This window comes from Takifugu flavidus, chromosome 5 (assembly GCF_003711565.1).
Source record: "Takifugu flavidus isolate HTHZ2018 chromosome 5, ASM371156v2, whole genome shotgun sequence".
Taxonomy (NCBI): domain Eukaryota; kingdom Metazoa; phylum Chordata; class Actinopteri; order Tetraodontiformes; family Tetraodontidae; genus Takifugu; species Takifugu flavidus.
Genome location: NC_079524.1, coordinates 2,259,798 through 2,278,254, shown reverse-complemented (window position 1 = coordinate 2,278,254; position 18,457 = coordinate 2,259,798). Strand labels below are relative to the sequence as shown.

General features: G+C 44.6%; 2 protein-coding genes across 5 annotated transcripts; one reads left to right on the top strand and one right to left on the bottom strand.

Annotated features, from left to right (window-relative positions):
- Positions 1 to 1,911: 1,911 nt before the first annotated feature.
- tmem167a (transmembrane protein 167A) lies at positions 1,912 to 5,162 on the bottom strand. The gene is made up of 4 exons (XM_057032236.1): positions 5,056 to 5,162; positions 3,824 to 3,933; positions 2,735 to 2,769; positions 1,912 to 2,640 (listed from the first exon to the last, which is right to left on the bottom strand). Exons 1-4 carry the CDS (start codon positions 5,056 to 5,058, stop codon positions 2,570 to 2,572), a joined length of 219 nt encoding a protein of 72 aa, XP_056888216.1. The 5' UTR covers positions 5,059 to 5,162; the 3' UTR covers positions 1,912 to 2,569.
- On the top strand, positions 5,139 to 18,457 carry LOC130525444 (DNA repair protein XRCC4-like). Of its 4 annotated transcripts, XR_008950490.1 has the most exons (9): positions 5,139 to 5,210; positions 7,090 to 7,231; positions 7,855 to 8,054; positions 13,317 to 13,483; positions 13,576 to 13,731; positions 14,077 to 14,162; positions 16,193 to 16,325; positions 16,405 to 16,492; positions 18,216 to 18,457. XR_008950490.1 is itself a non-coding variant. In XM_057032235.1 (8 exons), the coding sequence occupies exons 2-7, from the start codon at positions 7,093 to 7,095 to the stop codon at positions 16,315 to 16,317; spliced, it is 873 nt and encodes a 290-aa protein (XP_056888215.1). In that variant the 5' UTR covers positions 5,139 to 5,210; positions 7,090 to 7,092; the 3' UTR covers positions 16,318 to 16,325; positions 18,216 to 18,457. The 4 variants fall into 4 exon arrangements, 2 of the variants coding, with proteins under 2 accessions (XP_056888215.1, XP_056888214.1); XR_008950489.1 differs by having other exon boundaries at positions 16,193 to 16,492; XM_057032235.1 differs by lacking the exon at positions 16,405 to 16,492.

Here is an 18,457-nt window from a genome sequence, read left to right as displayed (position 1 = left end):
GAACATTTTCCCTCGGTACCGTCAACTATCGGGTCAAAGACTCACACACGGAGGGAGGGAGAAAGGCCCAGATCGGATGTATCAAAGTGTATCAAAGCGTTACTGGCCGTTCAGAGAAATGAGCTTTGCTCCTGTCGGTCACACACCCTCTTGGCCATCCATCCATCATCCATCCATCCATCATCCATCCATCCAACCATCATCCATCCATCCACCCATCCATCATCCATCCATCCATCCATCCAACCATCATCCATCCACCCATCCATCATCCACCCATCCATCCATCCAACCATCATCCATCCACCATCCATCATCCATCCATGCATCCACCCATCCATGCATCCACCCATCCAACCATCATCCATCCACCCATCCATCCACCCATCCATCCATCCATCCATCCATCCATCCATCCATCCATCCATCCATCCATCCATCCATCCATCCATCCTCTACGACTGTATCCCTTAGTTGGGTCACAGTGACTAATAACAATATCAGAAATAAACTAATAATTAATAATAGTGATTATTAACACCAAAACTTGGGTCACTGCGTTATTGTTTACTTCACCAATGTATTTTCTTTTAAATTTGCTGAGGGTCACAGCCTGGTTGGACCCTTCTCTGCTCACCAAGAGAAGGTGGAAACTCTCCTGTCTTTGAAGCGCTCCCAACGACAGCGAGAACCAGCCTGTTCACAGCAGATACCAGACGGGGAATGACGGGCTTGAGCCGCTCGTCTGTTTGGTTTTTATGCGGCTCGATGGTGTCAACTTATGAAAACACGACTGACTGCTTGATGACTTAATGTTATATTTTACAGCCCGCCTCCAGTTTGATGCCAATGCGCTGGTTTTAATGGCACATATTTCATAGAATCCCAACGACCTTTGCTCCAAATAACACACGCAGTTTAATGACATCTTTCTTTTCTTTCTGCAGTTTGACCGTTTGAAGCAGTCTAAAAGCCACTATCAGATATTCCTTAGTTAAGCTGCGTCCTCAGTTCAAAAATCAAATCGGTTTGGTTTACGAACTTTTAAACAAACAGATTGTTTGGAACGTGAGCTTAAGTCCTCCCTTTGATTTTTCCTTTCATCTCTGTTCAGGACTCCAGATTGGCTCATTGACCCAGTCTCTCCGTTCCTGTGGTATCTCCATGTCCCAAGATAGAAGCAGAGGACTGAGAGCTTCCCGTATCGGCGTCATTAGCTGATAATCCCGACTCCACCGGAAACTTCACCTGATTCTCTATCTCAAGCGGGGGAGTGTCAAATAGAATGCACCCCAATATAGGACCCATGTTCCCTAACAGGGACCGTGCGTGCGCGTGGGAGACCCAGATACTCACCAGTAATCCCAGAGTCCAAGGTGAGCGTTAAAGTCTCCAGTATTTTAAGATGCGTGTGCCACACAGAAGATCCAAATCTGTGTGGGAACAAGTCATTTAGCTTCATTATTCCTCTCACACCAGCGATGTGCAGCAGTTCCCTCAACAGCAGGTCTCAGCTCTGTTATGGCTCATCAACATGGAGGGCCGCTTAATTAGAGATGTGACACGACTTGAAGTTAAATATGTCACGTTTATCATTGAAATTGTGGAAATTAAGATGACAGATAATATATGGAATTAGGCTGAAATTGGCTTGAGTGTTGCTTTAATTCCAGAGTGTGAGGTCACAGAGGCTCCAAGGAAATCTAGAAACCCTTTTTTTAATAAGTTTAAACTCAGATTTTGTCTGCAGCCTCAAGGATTCTCATCAAATCTGTAACGGAAGATAAAACATGTTGCAGGTAAAAGCCTGAACGTGTTGTGCGTGTTATTCCAGGCTTTGCTCAATGACGTGAGCAGTGCAGTCATAAACAGCCAGAAAGAGATGCTGACAGCACTTAGGAGCTCAAGAGCGGATTTTCAAAAGGTTTCTTTAATAAATATCAACAAACTGATGCGTTAAAAAAAACATTGGTAACTTGTGTTGGAATATTAGACGACTGGTATTTTGTATGTGGAATCTGAGCTCTTTCTAAACCAACCCAACACTGGACAGAAGGTGTTGAAAGGCAGCAAGAGCCACAGCCTGTTTAGAAACCCTCAACCGAACCATTCTGAGCATTCCTGAAGCTCATTTCTGCGATATTCAAACATCTTACAATGTGATCAAAGTTGGTGGGGGGGGGAAAAAACTTAAGTTTGAAATGTTTGGACAAATACTGTATCATTTGAGCCCACAAATGATGCCAGGATGTGACTTGTTTCCTTCGAAATAAGTGGCAGATTACAGAAAGCATGCCCCCCCCCGACCACACACACACATACATCCGGAGTAAATATTCCACATGGGCAAACACAACGACAGATCTGGAGATCTATAAAAGGGTCTGGACACACTCTTGGGCTATCGGCTCCCACCTATCCGCCCCACGCAGGCTGATTTTCCTCCGTCCTTCCCTCTGCTGACAGGTCCCCATTTTTACATTATCGATGCGACAGCCGACGAAGCTTTTGCTTCTGGGATCGTAGCGTCCGTCTCCTCCTCGGTGTTTCTGTTGTCTCCTCCAGGCTGCTACTGCTGGAACAGTATACTGAAAGCCATGACGACGCAGCAGCAGGCCACCCAGGGACTCTTCCTCTCACCTGGAGGTGGGAAATCACCTCAAGTTCAATATTACACCTTTAAACTACTTTGCTTCTTCCTATTATGAAGGAAACAAACCACAGCTGGGCTTACCTATCCTGGCACACTTCCAGAAAATTCCTAGAAGCCTACAGGATGAAGGATTGAAAATATTAAAAGCAGGAACAACAAAATAACAACCCCCCCTCATCATTTTACAGGAGTCCCTTTGTCCCCTCAGTGTCCATATTCAGGTCAGCAAATGTCCACTTTAATTGGACCAAACAACCTTCAAACCGACCGACCGGTGTGTCTCACACACACACACACGCGCACGCACGCACGCACGCACGTTTGCCTCATTAGAGCAACGTTTACCATTTTCATATATTTACATGGTGCAGATTATAGATACATAGTTACAGATTACAGGGATTAAAACAAAAATTGATTACAGGGAGACATAATCATTTCAGCTGCTACTCTCGGCTTCACGTGCACGTCCCTCCTTGTTTTGCTGGCGTCTCCGTGTGATAATAGGGGAGGAACTATACAGGAACCGTTCCTCCCACCTCTCCATGATCGTACCCCTGGCTGATGTCGCCCGGGCAAGTCGCCAAAAGCAAAAATAATTAAGAAAACAATAACGAGGAAGGAACAAATGTCTAAGGAGCGGAGACGCTGTGACTTCGCAAGAAAATATGATTTCCCACAGCTGTGTGAAATGTGCCTTTAAAAAGATCCTGTTAATGGGGGGGTTGGGGGGTCCTGAAGTGGAGACATGCACCAATGGCCCCGGTTCCGTAAAATTACCAGTGGAAACGTGCCTAAAGTTTAGAGGTTTTTTTTAACAGTGCCAGACCAATTCATGGAGTCAAGGACGATAAGGATTTGATACTTTTCTTTTTTTAAATCAAACGGACAAGGAACAATAATGTGGACAAGACAAGACAAACTGAAACTCCAAAAAAAGTGTCCAAACCAACCATAACGTCAGCGTTTACATGCTGTCCAGGGCTGACACAATAATAGCCCAGAGTAGCAAATTATACTTGACATATATTGTCTCAACAGTAATCTACAATTAGAACTGAGTGAAGCTCACTGCAATAATATAGTTTTAAACTTCATGATGCCCCTGTCTCAGGTACCCTAGGAGTCATTGGATCGCAGGAAAGATGTCAACAGGTCTTAAATATCTACCCAGTCTTGTTCTTGTCCAGCAGGCTGGGAGCCAAAGCTCTGACGTAGGCACAGGTACAGATGAGGAGCAGAATCACCGTTAGCAGTGACTGGAAATTGAAGATGGCCGACTGTCAAATAAAACAGAGAGAATGCTTCGTCAAAATAACAAATCAGAAAATCCGTCCAGCCAGTTCAATAAAATTCTGCACAAGACTGATGCCAAGCTGCTGCTTTTGACGTGGCAGTTCTGTAATCAAGCGTTCAGTCAAACACCGTGACAATGGCGTCAACTGACACATTTAGATTAACATCAGCAAGACAATCCCAGTGGAATCCTCGTGCAAAGACAGATGCGGAACTGTTCCGTCTAACTTTTAGCAATGAGCATTGCTACACTCCCAAACAGTGAACACAATTCCTTATATTGCCATTTTCAGTGATCTCACCGACAGAAAATGCATTGTTCAATATTTTCTGCAACTTAATACTTTGGCTGAGTATTGCATTTGAGTCTCGACTGTTAACGTCTGCAACTCATTTCTGCTTTGGACAGAAAAACTGTGACCTAATGGTCGACGTTTACAACAAATGTAAGCAGTAATTACTTATAATTACTACCTAACTAGTTTTAAATAAATAAATAAATGTAAAACTTAAGTTGAGGTTGAGGAGTGAACTAATATAATTAGAAATGTTGTCGTTTGGTCCAGACTTTCCATTTGCCCTCTTGCTTTTGTGAATCTTCACGTTTTGCAGAGGATATTTATAAATCTGTTAAAACAGATCGTCAGAGAGTAGCACAGTTAACCATCTTGCCGTTCTGGAAACGAGGAATTTCTCCTGCAAGAACGAATTGCAACATGAAGCTGAAACCCTCTGATATACTGTACGATGCAGTTACGTGGCATATCCTCACAAAAGAAAGTAGATCTCTCACTATTAGACTTCGTTTGAAAAGAAGTTTAAATGAAAATATATGACAAACATTAAATATGAAGGTACACATGTGAAAACCGTCATGTTAACTAGGTAGCTTAAAGTTTTCTCTTCTTTTTCATAAATGTTAGCTAACTCATATTAGCTTGGGCTTTAGCATTCATTAAAAACGCTCCCAAAGGACGAATCTGGGATGTGTGTTGGCACGGAACATTTAAGATATAGATTAAAGAGAGCATGAGTGTTGCAGAAAATGCTTAAAAGTCACAGTACATATCGAGAAGCGTCACCTGAATTAAAGAAAAGAAACTTACCATTTTGTTGTGAGTTAAAGCCACATCACACTTCCTGCTTTCTGGATCTTACGTAACGCCACGTGTGACGTCTACGTGCCCTCCTTCTACTTCCGGCTTTGCTGATTGGCTGAAAGCAGGAACCGTGAAGCTTGAAACGTCCGGGTCTACAGAGAGTAAGGAGACTAAAAATGTGCTCAAAATGTTGACCGTATCATTTTAACATTAACATTTTTGCGCTTTTGCTCTCTCGCCACACCAAAGCAACATTTTGTTAAGTCAATGCGACACGTTTTACCACTCTTAAGAGTTTAAGTTTGCAGATAGGAACGAAGTAGCAAAACCCCGGAACTGTTATTGTACAGTATTTGTGTCTAGATAGCGATTAAAACCTCTGAGATAATATATGTTTATCACAGAGCTATTAGGAGGGCCACTAATACACTCCACTAAGAAGAAATGTTGGCATGTCACTTACTGATTACAGATCTGTAATCTTTAATAGGTCCGCTCTATTTTAGCCGGACACGTTGGCCTCTATATCTAGATTTAATTAGTTTTGCTTGTTATATTCTATATTCTCTGTCTTTGTTCATGTGAAAGTAGCTTTCCCTGAGTGCTCATGATAACAGTGAAAGGTGAGGACAGTCCAGTGAAAGGACATGCTTAATTATTATGGTCCATTACAGAGTTGGTTAACTCCTTTGGCTTTTTCCACTCTGCACCAACAGCTCATTTTATCATTAATTAGTATAATTAAGGGCCATCTTTGTGGCGGATTTTCCTAGCCGGTCCCGACTTTGGTCATGCAGTTTTAATTTCAGGCAATGTTGTAGATGCATTGACAAGCATAACTAGAAATATCAGGCGGGTCAGTGAGGATAAAAGTGGTGTGTCAATGCTGGGTGTGTGTGTGTCGGGGGCGGGGGGTGGTCAGTTGATGATGATAATGAAATTGATGTATTTTGTGCAGTGGCATTGAGGTTTGTCTTCCAAGGTTCCGGGCAGCCCTGCGCTTCTGACAGGGAGCACTGTTTACTTAATTGGAGCATCCTTCAGTCATTATCACAGGGTCATTGTCTCTCCGTAACAGATGTTACCATAACTAATGAGTAGCCACACTCACTTTATGAGGTTAAAGTTGACGCCCTCGGCTCCCTCATCTTGTTCAGCCCCTTGTGCATTTACAGTCCTTTTTTGAAGCATAAAGGAGCCGTGTGTTGTAACTGGGGATTCCATACCTGAGTGTATGTGTGTGGAGAGGTCACATGTGTATTTCTTTGCCTCTTGTGTGTCTCACTTAATAACCTTGACCACCTGCTCTCTTGGACTGTGTAATTGTGGGAGGGACGTAAAGAATAACATGAAATAAAGCAGTGCTGTCACATTCAAAGGCGCTTATTTTCATTTTTTTCCAAACATGTCCAGCATGGCTAACTGCCAATTAAGCTGTCCTTTCCCCCCTTCCATCTCCTTTGGCCTGTACTTAAGCAGACGTGATGTCCAACTCACCCCTCTCTTCAGTTGCAGTCAATAATCACACATTCTAGGCTGTAAATTTACAATCAAGTAAAAGTTTCTTAAGCCTTTTACAAAGAAAAAAAGAGTTATGGCCAGTGAAACAAACTGTCATGGAATAATTAATCACTGAAAATTAATCCGTGGAGTTTTCCTGGCAAAAAACATCAGCGTGGTGAAATCTGTTTGGCTGTATGAGAGCGATGCTCTTTACAACTACGTCTTTTGGAATCGATTCTTCTATTTATCTTCAACAGTGTGTAATTATGTTGCTGATGGTCAGGGAGGCCACACTCCAAAACCCATTAAATCCCATGTGCTTCCACTGACTCAGAGACCCCCATTGAAAACACTCATAGTTCCAAGGAGGAAAACAATGAGCCACATTGATGCAGCTTGGAGACTACTACACAATTACATCAGGGACTAACTAGAGGGCTGCAGAGCTTAACAGTGAACCAATGAAATGTCCTAAACAAAATGTTTGACTTGAATTTATAATGGCTTTGGTTCAACCGTATCCGTGATTTCCCGCAGGTGATGAGCGGTCGAGTCCAACAGATCAGGGTGAGTGCTTATCCGGACACCCCCTACTTCTTGCGGCTCGACTGGGCCGTCGACCTGGCTGGCGGATTCACGTTAGCTCTCACCGATGGCAGCTCAGCGTGGATTGGAGAAGGTAAGGGCTCATTATATCATGAACAGATTATATATGCAACGTCAGCATACAGGCACCTCTTTATGACTTGCTTGGGTCGTCCCCAGGTGTACTAGTGGCCCAACTATGTAGGTTGAATCGTGTCAGTGTTGGTCTTTTACCCAGAGGGACAACTGTGTCCTTCATCCCTCCCCAGTCTGATGCTGTAACCTACAGGTGTTTAAAGTAGATTAAACGCTACAAGGCATGTCTTTGTGCATCTCCTGGCATGTGTGTGTGTGTGTTTATGTGTGCGTTGTTCTTTATGCCGAGGACTGCATATTCTCTTAAAGGACACCTGGAATGTAAGTGCTCTCTAGTTGTCTGTTGCTGTCCATCTGCAGAGTTGACAGCATGGACGGACTTGTGACAGCTATGTGCAGGGCTGTGGGATGTCAGTGCTTTTGTGTTTGATGTACTAATTGGGACCCTCAAGTGCATGCGAGCAGCTGTGCAACAGCTGAGGACATCTTTCTTGGGTTTTCTGCAAGCTTCCTCTGAAATCTCCTGCCACAATTACTACATGATGTTTATAGTGCTTTTTAATGCCTCTGTCTGGTTTCTCTCCAATTTTTAATACCAAAAAATGTGCCTCCTGCGTGCAGTGTCGGAAGAGGAGCTGACGAGGGACGCTGATGACATGGGCGTCACAACGGAGGAGTATGTTGAAGATGTCCTTCGTGCACTAGCAGGAGATGGAGCACAAGGACACAGACGGGATGATGGCGAGGAGGCGGCGTATTCGCTTCAGCTTACTCCAGATCACTGTCGTCTTTCCTATCAGAAGATCTCGAATAATGTCTTGGTGAGCAAACAATTGTGTAGATCTTAATATTGTGTACTTTAGAACACTGAGGACCAGCGGCAAAGCGTCCTGTGTTTGCAGAGGCTCACACACCGATACGTAAAATCGCCATTTGAATCCTAAACGTCTTGGACGTAACACAGTTCAAGCAGGATTTATCAGTGTCCATCTCCAAATTCCACAACATCGTACGTTTCCTTCAAGTCATTGTCGCCCCAGGATAAATGCATCTAATGACGCACAACAAAATAGAAAGGAAGTCTTTTATTTTACAGGGGTGCTGTTAAAAAGATTGGTTTTATAGTTTTCCTACATTGTCAATGAATTACAACAGTTTCAGTACCTTCAGGCCGCTGTGGAAAGATGCACAGATAAGAATATAAGAAGATAGGAGCATTGTGGTTAAAAGCTTCCACAGTCATTTAAAGCACATCAGTCGATTATTAGCAAAAGCAACAGAGTATCAACGCTACAGAGGGGATTTATTTTTCTATACTGTAACTCTGGTTACACGATGGGTTTGACAGCAGCAGGTCACACTGCTTTTGAAAGCTTTTTTTAAAATGTTGCTGCTGCCTCCAGGGAAGAGGTCACTCAGGGTCCTGGAACTGCTGTGCAGGTAGAGAAGCCCGGGGGTAAAGGATACCGTGGAGACCATAAACGCCTGATTTACGGACAGTGCCATTGCCATCTAATAGTTCTGAACGAGAGCTTCTTTCTCCCTGGAGTGTTGGTCGTGCACACAAGTGCATGTGTCCAAGTCCTGACACGCACGCAGTGTTGGTTTAAGAGGGGCTGTCAGCCTGTGGCTGCCCTCTTGCCGAAATGGCAACTCTCCAGTGACATTATGTTGTTACATCCAGTATTTCAGTAAACATGACGTATTAGACAGAAAAATGGAGGTAGCTCAGTTTAATTCAGTCCAGATTAAAAAGATCAGTTTGAATAAATGACATTACATTTGTGATGCTTTGCAAATCAAATCACAAATATTCCCAGTATACCACAATAGTACATCGGTATTAAACTAAACCACACGTTCAGCCCAGAGGGTCCGTCACACAAGTCCCCACAGGGCAAAGGTCAGCTCTTGTGCCTCACAAGGAGAAGGTCCTGTTTGATTTCCCACAAGGTCAGGCTCTGTCTGTTTGGAGTTTGCGTGTTTTCCCCGGGATGGGTGGACTCCCTCTGGGTTTATTTGCTTCTTTTCACACTACAAACACATGAAATTTAGGTTAATTGTTGACTCTCAATTTCCTGTTGGCACGGATGTGATCGGTTGTTTGTCTCTATCTGTCAGCCCTGCGATGAACCGGTGACCTTTGCTGGGTTTAACCAGTGTCATCTGGCAGAAGGTAACAGCAACGACAGATGATTGGTTCCTGATATCACTCACTTAATGCTAAAACACTTATTCTAGTGGCAACTGGGCTAAAAATATACGTTTCAAACAGTTTCAGAGTAAAGTGGTAGTAATACAAATCACACTCATTACTGGACACCAGTATTGTGTAAAATGCCTTTAGATAAATACACTTTTTTAAAAACATCTGGATATAGATTTGGTGTCTCCAGTGGAATGCATGCTAATGTATTTAACCCGGTTTCCTCTTTGTAACGGCCACAGGTTTTCTTTTATCATAACGCAGATATCCTAAGGAAAAATTTGTCCTGCACTGGTTTCCACTTGAAAGAGAAAAACTTCTTAAATTCCCCTCTCAGAGAGCTGGAGAACACACCAAATGATTGACAGCTCTGAAATCTGTCCAGCCATAATTGCTTGTAAATATGCATCCCTTTTGTCACGCGGTTGCCGGCAGGAATGATGTCTGTGAGCTGTGTGTGTGTGTGTGTGTGTGTGTGTGTGTGTGTGTGTGTGTGTGTGTGTGTGTGTGTGTGGTGTGTGTGTGTGTGTGTGTGTGTGTGTGTGTGTGTGTGTGTGAGTGTTGCATCAAGCGTACCACTCAAGTTTAACAGCTGCTTCTCCCACTCCAGTCTCTTCTCATACTTCTCTCTTTTCAAAGTGTCAAAAGTAAAAAAAGTAGTGTAACATTTTCTTCTCAGGAGATAATTTTAGGGTACAGAAATAGCAAAAAAAGAAAACGACCGCTAGACACAAACCAGGTGGTGAACTCAACCTGACTTATTTTATGAATATGACCCCAGAGGTTGTAATGATGGATGTAATTTGGCTATTTGCTGCTAGTAAGCAGGTGGTCTCTGGGGTTGGGTCAGACCTAATCTCCTCCCTAATGTGTGTTTAGGCACCAATCTGTCAGTGAGGGAACCTTTTTCCCCAGTATTGAGACTTGTGAATTTAACTGAGCTTATATCTCTAATAACTATCGATATTTAGGCGTCTAATTGTCTTGCGTCCAAAGAAACGCCGCCATTAAGTGTGTGTGCCCGACTGTATGAACGAAACAAACACACCTAAGACCAGCCCCCTGAGATGGTTCAGACCACTGATCCCCTGTCCCTACCCTAAAGTTGGGACTGGGCCATTGCGTGGCGATCATTTATGGGAACATTTATGTTATCAGTGACGTTACGACCTCCTCCCACCGACTTCCTGCTCTCTATCTGGTCGCACGCCTCTGCACGGTGGACACGGGAGCTGATGTCTGGTCACACTCCCCGTATCGCTCGTGCCCACCCTGAAACAATGTCTCTTTGTCGTTACGCTCACCCACTCACTTCCCAACACAATAATGATTCAAATGCGGCCATGAAAAGTAATTTGGCCTGTTTGTTTTTAAGAGTACATAAATGGAAATGATGTTCAATATCTAAATATCTGTACATCATCTCCATAATGTGACGCTATTGCGAAAGAGTGGTTATCATCGGGTCAGTGGTTTTCAGTCATTGTGCTGGACAGAGCAGAAAGGAAGCTTTGTTAGCATTGTGCCAACGCACTGCCGGGCTGTGCTGAACTTTGCTGCAACACCTACATCCTCCTAACTCCAGGGGTTCGACCTCGAGGTCTGTGTAGTCGACTGGGGACAGGCGCACAAACACACGGTCAGACCACACACATCAGAAGGTGCCTAATGACATTCTAATCCCCTTGTCAAGACTGTCGCAAAATTCAGCTCAATCGTTTTCGTCCTCTCATCATTTTGTGTGTCATCTGTTCATCGTTTCCTTTTGGGTGACGCTGATCGTTCGATTCCAAATACATTATAATAGATATGATAAAAGCAGTCAGGCACGCAGCTTAAATGGCTCCCTTATTTGTTGTTCCTTGTGGCCATCCAACACAGAAGAGGAATGTGGCTCGTGGCTCACAGGCTAAAGCTCTGACCTCCCACTGCCTGGCAGATCCTGACCTTTATCTCGGTAGCTCAGGAAAGAAGCCAAATGTTAAGCCGCCATTACTTTCAGTCTCATCTGAGAGTGTAGAGCAAAGGAAAGCCACGTCTTGCCTGCTCTGTATCCGGCGACTTTGGCTATAAATGCCATATTTTTGCCATGTTTTCTTGAGAATGAGTGAGACTTTTACAGTAGATGTAGGATTTTGCAGCGCGTACACGCAGCACCTCTGAGCTTCAAGCCTTCACACAATCCTCTGTGATGTGGTGGATTTACTGCCGGAAGACTTTTCTCTGGAAGGACGGAGCGGAGCGAGGTCGCTCCAGGTGGACGGGTGTGAGGAACGCTGCCACACCTCTCACACTTCGGTAACTGTGCAGCTTGTAGTAAAGCAACAGTTGTGCGCTGATAGATCGGTTGATCCTCGGAGATGAACATGTGACCTGCGTGCAGTACTTGACGAAGCCAAACGTCAGCCATTTCTACCGGGCCTCTGCCTGCACTAGTTCACCATTTGTTGATAAGGGCGGATCATGTTGCACAAACACTGAATCTCGGTAATGTCAACTCACTGATGAGTGATGAAACCGTCTGTGTCATGCAGATTCCCCTTAAATCCTTTTGAGTAGCCTGGACTGGATCACCGTGACATTCTGATGTTACCCTAGATTTTTATGAGGTCTCTTCTATTTTAGATCCTGGGTGGTCTCCTCTGCGTCTCGGCACTATTAGGTTAACAACTGTACAATCATCGGCTTGTTTATAGTGATCTGGTCTGACATGAGCATTAGGAAATGGCTCAGAATGACAGTTCCATTAGTAGAAATAACTGTAGATACAGTTTTAAAGAGAATCCGTCATCAACCTAAGAGGTATTCCTGAATTTTTCTGAAGATGGTCATTTATACGTGTTCAATTTTGACTTTTTCAGATCACTTTATTATCGTAATGATAATTATAATCTATAGCATAAGGGCCGGTGATGGCCGACAGCTAGATGAACCTGGCAACTGAAACTGCCGTTGCTCCTCGCTAAACTTGTAGACAATTTAGAGAGTTCAAGACGAAGCCAAGTCAATCCTCTCGGAACCATATTAATCATAGGAGGGAGATGCTGTGCTGAGGTAAGTAAATATCGTGCTGTGGGCGTCACAGGCAGCAAATGTCCACTCATCGTGACACGTAAGCGTGGAGGGGAAAACAGCTGTGTAGCCTGCCAGGACAGCATCAAGTATTTTATGGGAGCGTTTGAAGATCGTGGCTTTATTATAGTGGGCCTGGACCCTGACGGAGCCCAATGAAGATTTAGCACCTCGTCACCTTCTGGTTTCCTTGAGCATCGTGAGCGCTGCTTCTCTTCACCTGTCCTGTGTTTGGGTGCGTCGCACGACCCTCTCCCAGCAAACGTGCAACCGGTGTTCGAGGGGCTATTTGAAATTGGTGGCAGACTCGTTGGCCGCGGCGTGGTGAATTACAGCATTTTCGATAATTTTCTTTTGCCAGAGGGCTGCAGAGCTATTTATACAACGCACAGTATCAACTAAACGTTAGAAAATCTGTCTTCCTCTCCAAAACCTCAGGCCTGCTCTGTGATTTTGTGCCAAAACACAAACCAGGGGAAGAATCTTCTTATTATCTGAGGCTTGTCTGTGATTCAGAAGCTTCTCTGACAGAAGAATCAAAGAGAAACTTGTTTATTTGTTGTCGTTGTTTACTGCTGGCTTCTGATTTGTTGGAGTTTTTATAAGAATCGAACTAAAATAGAACTTCTAAGACTGTCCTGCTTTTAGTAAAATGACAGTTTACACAAGTTTGGGAGATCAGCAGCTATTGTTGCAACAGAGATTTCATCTTCCCACAGTTTATAGTGCGTCTGAGGAAAAACACACGCAAAATCTGGTATCTTTAATGATTTATCTTGGAATTTCATATTCTGTCTTTCTCAAGGTGAACTTGGGTTCCGTGGAGCTACAGCCGGCTCTGGATCCCGTGGAGCTGAACCGAGATATGATCGGTCAGTCTTTAAAGCGCAGCACCGATCTGGAGTCAGAAAACTGCCGGCTGTTGGAGGAGAACGACAGGCTGAAGCAGGAGCACAGGAGGATACTTCATGAGTAAGGATGAGGAGGAAGTTAGCTTTAAAGGAAAGAACAATGCCTCAGCACAATCAAATCAGCTTCCTGTCATTATGGCTGGGTCTCATCAGGCTGGAGCAGCAGGTTGTGGATAAGGAGGCGATGGAGCGGGAGCTCTACTCACGTTTCGTGGTGGTGCTGAATGAAAAGAAAGCAAAGATCAGAAGCCTGCAGGACACTCTCCATCAGCTCCAACAGGCCGAGGAGGAAAGAGAACATGCAGCAGGGTGTGGTTTCCTTTAAGTCTGGACATCGCGGCATAACAGCTGCTTTAGACCTTATTTTCCCTTCGCTGCTGACTGCACTTCCCTCCCTGACTTCCACTAGACACACGACATTTGATTAATTTATGATTTAGAGCTCTTACATGTATAATTTATCATTTTGTAAAATATCTGTAGCTTGTGATGAATAACATTGTTATTGCTCAGGTTATTATCCTGATAACATCTCATCCAGATGATAACCATGGGCTAAGTGCAGTCGGATATGACACATTACGACACACCCGTCTAATAGGTCAGCATTTCTTTATTTTCTCTTTTCTCCAACCATCGTTTTGTTTTTACCAGTCACAAAACAGCGAGCGATGGAGACAGAGCAGCAGCCACCGTCGAGTCCGTCCATCCCTCTCAGGAACCGACCCTCCTCATCACAGGTGTGTGCACGTCCCTTTGTTGTATGGCGCCACGTTGGCGAGAGAAGTCCCATCATCACGTAACGTCCGGCTTTCATGGATTTAAAAATTTTGTCCTCACCAATTTTTCAGTAAATTTCCAGGATTTTTGACCTGCATCATCCTTTAGACCTTCCGTTTCCTCTCTGACTTCAGCTTAAAATAGGTCAACTGGACTAATTTGTAGTGTCTCGAAGATGTTTTGCATCTCATCCAAGAAGCTTCTCTAGTTTTGGATATCTCAGAAACGAGTAAAATAACAAGTTTTCCTTAAGGGGCGAGGCGAAAACTGTCCAACTCAGTTTGTGATGTGATCCAGCAGTTGGCTCCTTGTTTGTTCCCTCATGAGACTTAAAGCCTTAATAAGATTCAACGTGAGGCCGTTGGCTGAAGGGGAAAAGTTCACTGAGCACTTTGAAATGTGAGAAATCCTGAACGTAATTCCTGATTTGCGGTGTCCACTGAGATTTCCTGACACACCATCGCTCAAGGCTAAACGAGCTCAACAGTTTTCATGCAGCAGGGTGTGGAAATGATGAATTTTCACCCAATCCCAGTTTTTCTGATGTCATATGTCGCACTGTGCCTGGAAATTGAGACCGACTCCAAGCGAGGGTTGCTTTCATGCTGATTCTGTTGTCCAGTGTGTTCGACAGTTGTGCACGAACGATTGTGCAGGCAGGGGGGCACACGCTGACGTGGGGAGGATCCCCTCGGGTATCAGGGATCTGGGAAACGCTCAGTGAGTCATGAATCCTCCCAGTGCAAATCGACCGCGATTGCTTCAACGCGGTCGACCATGAGGTGGTCGTGCACTGCGGTGAGCAGACATGACTCCACGTTTTGCTGAGTCCCCCCCCCCCCCCCCCCCCCCTTCCTCAGCTCCCCCCCCCCCCCGATGTGTCAGTGTTGGTCTGCAGGGATAAACCCCTGATTGCTCTCAATGGCCGCGTTGTATCCGGCGCCAATCTCAAGTCCCCCTGAAAGTATGATACAGTTCCAAAACACATCGATATTACGGTGCCTTCAGCGGCTCGTCCTGGTTTGGCTTTCATTTGTCTCCACTTTCTCTTGCTCAGAAAACACGTGGATTTTCCAAAACACTCCTCTTTTCTGTCCAAGGCTGCTCTCAGCGAGGACAGATTCAAGTTGCAGATCATGCACGAATGTTCTTGGCTCAGTTCCTGTGATGTTTGTTATCCCAACAGTTCTTTTTTTTAAAAAGTATTTTCAGCTACGAGGTCGTATGCATCTGAGGACGAGTCCTCTGACTTCTCTTCATGTTGAAACGTTTTGGGTGTGTTTTCCAAAAACGATTGTATTTACACAGGCCAACAAATCAGTGTCTGGGCGTTTCTGTCACGGCCTTAAGCACCGCGCTGGAAACAAGCTGCACATTCACGTCTCTGACAATAAGCTAATGGATGCTAATGTGTGCTCGCCCTCTCCCGCTCCACCCACTTGACTTTTGAGTCTGACCACGATGGGTGTTTACCCATCCACAAATGTACGCCTTATTTATGTTTAAACGGACCTAATGGGCCGCGCGTCTACAACCTCCATCCTCTGTGACATGTTATCTCGTCGAGGGCTGTGAGAAGATTAAATGACGTAAAAAGAAACTCCCCTTAAAAAAAATGCAAAGTTTGCAGTGTCTTCTCTCGGGTTTTTTTTTTTTTTTTACAGGGAATCTCCTTCGCCGCGTTCTTCATTTGCATTCGAGGTTTTATCTCCTCATCTGGCCGTCAAGTGTTTTTTTTATCTGCAGGGACTCAATCTGTCCACCTTTGAATCTGAATGGGTGAGAAGTGTTAAAGGGCAAACAGGTGTGTTTGTGGCTGTCTTCATAACATAAATGATTGTATCTGAGTTTGACTGGGCTTGTGAGGAATGCCAGATCTGGCTCCCTGATAAAGCTCCCATGACTCTGCAGCGTTTTCTAGGGTTTCAGAGGTTATTTGAGGTAAACTAGGTCCTGACATTTCCACGTGTGCTGTATACTTTGTACACAGGGCGTAACTTGGTGTGCTACGGCATCTCTTTGGATAAGACTTCATCTGATGATGAAGACCAACGACCGCCTGGGAAGCGGAGGTCGCTTCCTTCACACTCTCCAGAGTCTTACCACCAGGAATAACGCTGCAGGTTCGTCGGCAGAACCCGTCACAGCGTCAGTCGCCATATAGATTTCAAAATAAAAGTGCACGTGCTAAATTATGTTCAGGAAACAGTTTGGAGTCATGATTCTTTCCTTTCGCTGGGCGTGAAATGTTTTGAATATGACGGCTCAAGATGATGTCACTTCTGAAAAGGTATTAGTGTTCCAGCTCTCTGCTCCTCTTCTCACACACTAACGACTGACGCAAAATAACCTGAATAATGTCACCGAGGAGGCGAATGGGGCACATTTCCTCACAGTTCTGCACAATGCTTGAGAAATCCACTTTATATTCACTATATTTTTAACACAATGGTGACAACAGTATCGTTCTTTAGCCAGGATCCAAATACACTGACAGGAAAATTGGTGCCTTTCTTTCCTCTATTTGTTGCTCTGAGACTTTGAATCGCTGCTTTTTTTAGTGTTTTGCATCATGCTTCTGTCTTTTTCCCTACAGTCAAGCGTGAAATATGACGTGGTTGTTTTTATCGTTGTTTTAAATGACCCCCCTCCCCCCACCGCCCACTTTTTGCCACATTTTGACCTCGTCCGGTATCTAGCCTTCCACTCGGTGGCTTGACAGCATCCGAAAACGCATCACAATTAAAGCCCCGAACACAAGGCTTTTCATGACGAGCTGCCTTGATCCCCGTCCAGCCGCGTGCCACGCTGCTTGCAGCTGGGCACAACCCTCACTAGTACACACAACCCAAACAGTGATAGCCAGGCAACAGTGTCCTGGAGGTGTCTCCAGATCTGAAGTCACATATTGGGGGAGCAGTTTTCATTGAGCCAGAGCACGTTGCTGCCATCTGCTTTACATTAACTGCCACGATTACCTGCCACCGATCCCATGAGAGACACGGCACTTCTCTCCCACTCGCTTCTCTCTCTCTTCTTTTTCAAGTTGAAAGCAGCAAAAGTAATGATGCTATCTTTCCCCAAACAGTGGAGGCCACATTCTCCTTTCGGTCCTGCCTCAGAAGCTGTGTAGAAACAGGCACTTTAGGCCTTCTGGTCATCTGGTGCTTTGTTAGAAACTGATGCTGTTGCTGCTAATGACCCAGAGACAATGGAACCAAGAGAGTGTAAACAGTGTCTCTCAAGGGTTTGACCTGGAGCTAGAGTTGTCAAGCCCCACGGCCAAGGCTGGATGGGGATTAATGACCGCGGAGGGACAAGAAGTTACGCCCGTAAACAGGGTGTCGCCACCAGATCACTGAAGCGTCTCTGTTCCTTTTGATTCGTCACATCTTGTGATATTTTCTTAAGTGTTTCATTGGGGGAAATTAAAACCCAATTATTGGATTATTTATTTTCACACTGATTTTGTAGATATACTCTCAACACCTAATGGGGGGGGGGGTTATCATCTTCACCTCCTCACCTCTGTCTTTTCCTCTGCACCCACCTTAGATCCTGAAGTCATCACAGCCAGCTTTATCTATGGAAACTGAATCTCCATTTTCAACTAGCCTGATGCGTCTTAATGCTCTGGTGATACTGACAGACAAGTAGATAAAGATCGCATGTAAAATACACATTTTAAGGTTCTTGTCGATATCTGCAGGTTTCATTAGCTCGATTAATATTAACTTTTGACCAATTCAAATTTGAAAGGCAATCTTTTCTCATGCCCCAGCCGTATCCACTGTACTCTTATCCTTGGCTGGATCCATTCTAGGCCCTTTTCTTGTCATTGAATTTTCATTTTTGAATGAAACCCTGATTACCAGCAAGGGCACCGCAGAGCAGCGGGGAAGCCGATGCAGCTGAAGGCATTTGTGAAGGGGCGATGACGGCTGTGCCTGCTCAAAATTAAACACTCATTCACTCGCTTATCATCGTCGTTCACTTAAATTGTGCACCTGTAGGATTCCCATCATGGAGAGAAATGACAGGAGTCTTCCTGCCTCGCTGCCATACAGCTCCCAGGAGACAGAGCCGCCTTTGTCTGGAGCTGGACTGAGCGCTCACTGCGCGCTACTTTATACTGTAACGTCTGAATCAGCTTATTCACACAAGCAATGAAGACTACAAACATGTTTGCATCCGAACATTATGATTCAAACCCAAAATGTGATTATGTGAGCAATAAATTTATGTTGGAAATGCA

Excerpts from the sequence above, each read along its gene's own strand:
- tmem167a (XM_057032236.1), bottom strand. Across the intron at positions 2,770-3,823 it reads CTGGACAAGAACAAGACTGG|GCTTCTAGGAATTTTCTGGA; the intron begins GTAGATATTTAA and ends TTCATCCTGTAG. Across the intron at positions 2,641-2,734 it reads CTGGAAGTGTGCCAGGATAG|GTGAGAGGAAGAGTCCCTGG; the intron begins GTAAGCCCAGCT and ends TCCCACCTCCAG.
- LOC130525444 (XM_057032235.1), top strand. The coding sequence starts at position 7,093 with ATGAGCGGTCGAGTCCAACAGATCAGGGTGAGTGCTTATCCGGACACC. Across the intron at positions 7,232-7,854 it reads CTCAGCGTGGATTGGAGAAG|TGTCGGAAGAGGAGCTGACG; the intron begins GTAAGGGCTCAT and ends TCCTGCGTGCAG. Across the intron at positions 13,484-13,575 it reads CACAGGAGGATACTTCATGA|GCTGGAGCAGCAGGTTGTGG; the intron begins GTAAGGATGAGG and ends GGGTCTCATCAG.